This window comes from Hibiscus syriacus, unplaced genomic scaffold (assembly GCF_006381635.1).
Source record: "Hibiscus syriacus cultivar Baekdansim isolate YM2019G1 unplaced genomic scaffold, ASM638163v2 tig00013960_pilon, whole genome shotgun sequence".
NCBI classification, from domain to species: domain Eukaryota; kingdom Viridiplantae; phylum Streptophyta; class Magnoliopsida; order Malvales; family Malvaceae; genus Hibiscus; species Hibiscus syriacus.
Genome location: NW_024062312.1, coordinates 1,705,839 through 1,712,317, shown reverse-complemented (window position 1 = coordinate 1,712,317; position 6,479 = coordinate 1,705,839). Strand labels below are relative to the sequence as shown.

General features: G+C 30.1%; 1 protein-coding gene across 1 annotated transcript; it reads right to left on the bottom strand.

Annotated features, from left to right (window-relative positions):
* Window positions 1–2,316: 2,316 nt before the first annotated feature.
* Window positions 2,317–3,827, bottom strand: LOC120206559 (probable pectinesterase 29). Its single transcript, XM_039206180.1, has 5 exons — window positions 3,502–3,827; window positions 3,244–3,397; window positions 2,957–3,163; window positions 2,619–2,866; window positions 2,317–2,535 (listed from the first exon to the last, which is right to left on the bottom strand). Exons 1-5 carry the CDS (start codon window positions 3,696–3,698, stop codon window positions 2,376–2,378), a joined length of 966 nt encoding a protein of 321 aa, XP_039062111.1. The 5' UTR covers window positions 3,699–3,827; the 3' UTR covers window positions 2,317–2,375.
* Between the last annotated feature and the right edge of the window lie 2,652 nt (window positions 3,828–6,479).

Sequence of the window (6,479 nt, the reverse complement as noted above, 5' to 3'; positions counted from 1 at the left end):
ATTATTTAAAATATTTAAAATAATCGTAGTCAAAATTTAAAATTTTGACTTTTTAAAAGTTAATAATGAATACTTTTAATTGGCCAGAGAGAGTAAATTTTTATAAAACTCGATCTAAAATATTTATTCAATAAATAAAATATTAGTGGTAAAATTAAAAAAAATTGAAGCTGATTTGTTTATTCCCTTCTTTTTCTAGGGACAGTCCAAACTGCCCCCAAGTTGGTAAAAAGTTGTAACTTGTAAGAAACATCTCTCTCCTACAACAGTTTTCCCTTTTTCTTATTAGGGCTTTAAATGAGATGAGACAGATAACGAGTTATTCGATATTAATTTGATCAATGTTTGATAAATACTCGGATTGAATGGGCTCGATTCGAGCTCAACTCGAGTTCTTAACGAGCCAAAAAAATCTACTTGATATTCGACTCAAAAAGTTCGTGAGCAGCTCGAAAATATAATATATTAAGCTTTTAGTTTTTAAAAATAAATTATTAATAATATTAACATTTATATATTATTTTTTAAAAAACAGTAAAATTTTCATATATTTAAGGTTCGAGTTCGAGTTTGAGGCTTTAATTGAGTTAAGTATAAGAATTTTTTTTTTCATTTCGAGCATTTTCGAGGTGCTCACGAGCTTCAGTTCAGGATTTTGAGTTCGAGTCGAGCTTGAAAATTTTAAGCTCGCGAGTTTTCGAGTCGAGTCGAGCTCCATTTCAGAGTTTTCGAGTCGAGTCAAGCTCAATAATACTCGAGCTCGACTCGGCTCGTTTACACCCCTATTCCTTATTATTTATTTTAATAGGAGTGGACTTACACGAACCAATTTATTTTAATAGTTAATAAAATTATTATTATGTTTTAGAGTTTATGAATTCGAACACCAACGATTATAACATTAAGATTAAACATTCTAATTTATAATTACTTTAATTTAATAAAATAATAATTAAAGTGGACCCTAATAATAGATTGATCCATATATGCATTGATTTTTAGTATATAAAAATATATAATATTTTAAATACAAAAATTTAACTCATGATTAGAGTCTGATATTTTATGTTTTTTTTCAGAAGTAAATAGAACAATTAGGTAGTAAAATTTCTCAAATTAATCATAGCTTATTTGGGTAACACTTATAAAATAATATATAAATGATTTGTTTTTATTATGATTAGTTGTAAAACAATGGATCGTAGGGTTGATTAGGTATGTCCAACCTCCACCACCTTTATTGGAAAGTTGATTAAAAAAACATGAATGTTGATAGCCAATTTTTTTTTCCTCGGTTTTAAAGTTTCGTCCCGATTAATTTAAATTAATCCGAGTTATACATTTAGTTTTAGTGAGTGAGTCTTCCAACAATAATTTTCTACATACGCAAGAACTCGAATATGAGATATTACTTAAGCAATATCAAGCTACTTACAATTTGACCAATCCCGTTGATTGACGGGGACATCTTTTGTATATAGGCTTATATAACAAATTATTAGATGGTAATTAAGTTATTAAGTTAAATATTTTTCAATTGAACTATTTTTTAGAAAGCTTATAATTAAATAAGTCTTTAAAATTGAAAACATCTTAATTAGAATATTATTTTTCAATTTATACAATCAAATTTTATGAGATTATTTGATTGTGATCTTTTTTTTTTAAAAATAATAAGGATATTTCATTTATCGAAAGTCGTATCAACAAACGTCTTGTCAATTACAGATTGAACAAATACAGTTAAGACTATCGAAAATAAAATATAACAATGATCGCTTAGTGATAGCCTGATAAACAAAACCATTAACAAGTGGAGCAATGACGTACATAAACTGAACACGCCAACGGCTTCGAGCATTAAAACACGGAGAAGAGAAACTTGAAGAAGAACCAAAATGGCTAACGGAAAAAGTAATCTCCCTTAACAACAATCTCATATAACACATATATGCGATAACCAACGAATCGTCTTGTACAAACAAGAGAATGTCATCAAGTAGCTTAACCCAAGATTATTTGTTTCCCTTAATCCAATGATATAATATTTGTTCCTCTTAATCGATGGAATGTCATAAAGTAGTTTAACCCAAAATTTGTTCAAAGAGACGATACGGTAGAGGTTGAGAAATTTCCGAAATATATCTCCGAAGATATAACAAATATTATTTAAAAATATATCATACCAACACTATATTTTTTTCAAATCCCAACGAAGAATTACGTAAAACGAAGCATTAGGTAAACGATTTTAAAATAGAAAGAGAGAATCAAGTGAAGATACTACAAAGTCGTGATATTACAAAAGATGGCCGTACAGTTTTAATGAGAGAAACAATGAAAAATAATCCATCACAAAAGAAACTCTAAAAACACTAAGTAGGCATGCTTTGGAACCACCCGTCGTCGTCGACGAATGACATACTGGTTAGCTTCACCACCGTTCCGGCGTCGAGCTTCTTCACCCACTTCACCCTCTTGGATGTGTCTGCCCCGGGTCCGTAGTTTTTGTACTCGGCAAAAGTCAAGTGTTCCCTACACCAAAAATACCACAAATTTTAATGTTATAATGTTTGGGATTCGAATTCTAACGTTACACGAAAGAAATCGATACATACTCTTTGCCGACGCAGTTCCAAGCATCCCAACCACTAGGGTGGACGACATCGGAAAATTTACAATTATAAAAAAGGACCCTGGAGAAATCTCTCCAGGGTCTTCCTAAGAAGGTCGTCCCTTTACCGTAGATGTCACAGTTCTTGAAAACGAATCCATTCGACTCGTACGGGTTGTTTCTCCCTTGCGCCGTGATGAAACCGGCAAGCCCTGGCTCCAACATCTCCCCGAGAAAACGTATAGAACAATCCTATAAAGGACATAATCAATAACACTTGTGTTCGCATGATAGGGTCGAACACATGATTTAAATGTCACACGATAACTCTTATAAGATTACCTCATAGAGAGATTGGGCGTTACCGAAAATGAAGTCCACGGCACCTTCGATGTGGCATTTCTTGAAGTAATGACGGCCGTTAGCATCCCACAAAGTATCTTGAACACCCGAAAATCCGCACCGGAAAAAGAAACTCTTGTCGCCGTCAACCATGGCGGCCACGGCCGGAACCCTACTGTTTTTGCTGTTCGGACCGTTGTATGAATTCTATCCATTTTCACACAAGATAAAGAACATCAAACCATTCAAAATCTGTGGAAAAACGAAAGTGACAATAACTTGCTTACCACGAAACTCATGGACTTGACAATGGTGTTATCAGCTGAAGAACTGAAAGTTGGGGATTGCAGATAGGGTTCATTCCAGACCACCATGGTTTTCCTTTGGCCTGAACCTTTGAGGACGATGTATGGCTTATCATCTGGGATTTTCACCTTCTCCCTATATAGTATATACATACATACATACATACATACATACATACACATAAACATAAACATGCATACATGCATATACTTTGTATGTGTTATGAATGTTATATTTACCTGTAAGTACCAGGACGAACATTGATGCAATACCAGAACTCATTGTTCGATGGAACCGAGTTTATAGCAGATTGAATAGTGGAAAAATCTCCACGGCCGGATTGATCAACCGTCACCGTTTTGCATTTCGCCGATATCTGATCAAAACTCAGTAAGAGAGTAACGAGTAGAGTGGAGAAGCAGTGGACCAGTTTCATCTTCTTCAAGCTTTAGTTATTGTGAAAAGAAAACACAGATTAAAGAGAGAAGAAAATTGATGGTGGAGAAGAAATGGAAGAAGCAGTGAAGATCAGAAATGATTTTGAAGGAGAAAAACTGATGATTGATTGGAGGGTAACCGAAAAGACAAGTTTTTGTTGTTCTTATGGAAATATATCAGTAATTACTTTGCATACGATTTTGTTCCCTTCACTTCTGTCTTAATTTTTTTTCTTGCTTTTGTTTTGGTGAGAAATTAAAATTTATTCTAATATTTTAATATGATTTTAAGGGTAAACTACACATATAGTACATAAAATATCAGTTTTGATCCGTTTTATTACCTAAACTTCCAAAAAAAATTGTACCTAAAATTTAGTTTTTGTTTCATTTTAGTATTCTGCCATTAAAATTTTAATGTGTTTAGTACTTAACCTATCAGTTTTGGTCCGTTTTAATACCTAAACTGTCGAATTTCCCCCCAAAATTTAACGTTAAATTTTGAACGGGTACTAAAATAAAACAGAAACTATAGGAATGATTTTGAATAAAATGAAAATTTAGGTACTAAAATTGACCAAAACTGATAATTTATGTACTAAACGTCAATTTACCCTAATTTTAAATAATACGATTGTATATTTCATAACGATATGTTAATTCTTTTTAGGATAAATTGTACATTTTGATCACTCAACTTTGTTCTCATTCCCATTTTGGTGACTAAAGTTTAATAATTTTTAATTTACTCATTGAACTATTGATTTACTTTTATTTTGTTCACTCTACCATTAAATACTTAACAATATTATGATTGGATTTTTCTCTTTTAAAAATTATGAAATGACCCCTGAAATTTTCTCGTTTTTGTGAAAAAAACCCTCTAGTTTTGAATTCCCTTTGATTTTTCAATGATAGACCATATTCTTCCAAATCTCAAAGTCGAGAGGTGCAGAATGAGGAAGCGAGTTTTATATCTTGATTTAATGTTGATAAGATGGTAGATATTACATATTAGAGTGATTTAGGGTTTCATAAGTTTCGGGTTTAGAAATGAATTTTATGATTTTTTAGATTGATTTAAGCAATATAAATTGATAGAGTGGTAGCAGGCAATGAGACAAGTTCTTTGATATCTTAAGTGGTTGGAGAAGACTCCGAAGAATGGTAATTGCAGAACCGACATTACATATGGATGAAATTGTAAAACTGTCATCTTTGAAGGAAACTGATAAAATTTTAAAAAATGAAAAGAAAAAGAAAATAACACGGATAATGCATGTGGCTTCCATGTCATCCTTCCATTTATGATAAAACACTGAGTGACCAAAATATAAGTAAAAATGAGTAAATTGAAAATATTTGAACTTTAATGATCAAATTAGGACTGAGAAGAAAATTGAGTGATTAGAAATATTACCAAAAATAGGGGAAAGAGGTAATTAAGGAAAATGTAATAAAACAAGGAGCTAGAAGAGGGTAAATTAAATAAGATATATTTTATATTAACTTTAATTTTATTTTTTAATCAATCTTGGAGAATGTTGTGCATGTATATAAGGAAAACAAATTAATAATATTTACTTCCCATTATTTCAATCCATGAATAAAATGGAAAAAAATAAGTTAATTGAGATACTCATCTTTAAACGATACTATCATGTTAAATTAGTCTGTAAACTTTTGAACATTTCAATTGTATCCTTAAATTCTTATTCTCGTTTTAAATTATTCCTTAAACCTTCAAATTTTCTAAATTCATCCCTGAATCACGACCATCGTTCTATATTAGTCCCTGAACTTGTAAATATTCCAATTTTATCACCAAATTTATAGATTATTTTGGGGATGTTATAGGAACATTTAAAAGTCTAGAGATCAAATTATAATGAGAGTTATAGTTTGAAGATGAAAATAAAATATTGAAAGATCTAAAATTCAACTTAAAATAAGGGTCATGGACTCATGGTTTAAAAATATAGCGTGCAATTAACTCATATATATATAAACTCTTGAGTTTTACATAGACTTAAGACCGTTGGATGAGTGAAAACAAATGACTGAGATTGACTCCTTATTTTTTCCCAGTTAAATATCTTCACATTTCTTACATTTAATCTCAGTCATTTATTTTCACTCATCCAACCGTCCTAAATCTGTATAAAACTAAAAGAGTTATATATATATATATTATATATATATATATATATATATATATATATATATATATAATATATATATATATATATATATTTATTTATATTGGCTATTTATATATTTTTATATTTTTTCTAGTCTAATATGTCATAATTTCACCTACCATCAACAATTATTCTCTCAATTTTCTCAACTACTATAACTAAATATATATGAATAAAGTCCAACTTTTTCGACCCAACAATTTCTATCTGCCCTTTATTTTATTTATTTAATATTTTTTCCCAACATATATGATCTCACATCGTGCTATAAGTTTACGTTAGCTCACCATAACTTGCATGTTATTCTAGGGTTTCCTTTTATTAAAATTGACTTCCCTATTTAAGTGATTTTCTTTAATATTTTTCAGGGTAAATTACGCATTAGTACTTAAACTATCAATTTTAGGTTCATTTTAGTACCTAAACTTTTAATTTTTTGAAAATCATAAATAACATTTAGTTTTCATTTTATTTTAGTATCCCGCCATTAAAAATTTAACATGTTTAGTACCTAAATTATTAATTTTGGTCTATTTTAGTACCTAAACTTCAATTTTTTCAAAACTTGACGTTAAAATT

Excerpts from the sequence above, each read along its gene's own strand:
- LOC120206559 (XM_039206180.1), bottom strand. The coding sequence starts at position 3,698 with ATGAAACTGGTCCACTGCTTCTCCACTCTACTCGTTACTCTCTTACTG. Across the intron at positions 3,164-3,243 it reads TCAAGTCCATGAGTTTCGTG|AATTCATACAACGGTCCGAA; the intron begins GTAAGCAAGTTA and ends GAAAATGGATAG. Across the intron at positions 2,867-2,956 it reads ACGCCCAATCTCTCTATGAG|GATTGTTCTATACGTTTTCT; the intron begins GTAATCTTATAA and ends TGTCCTTTATAG.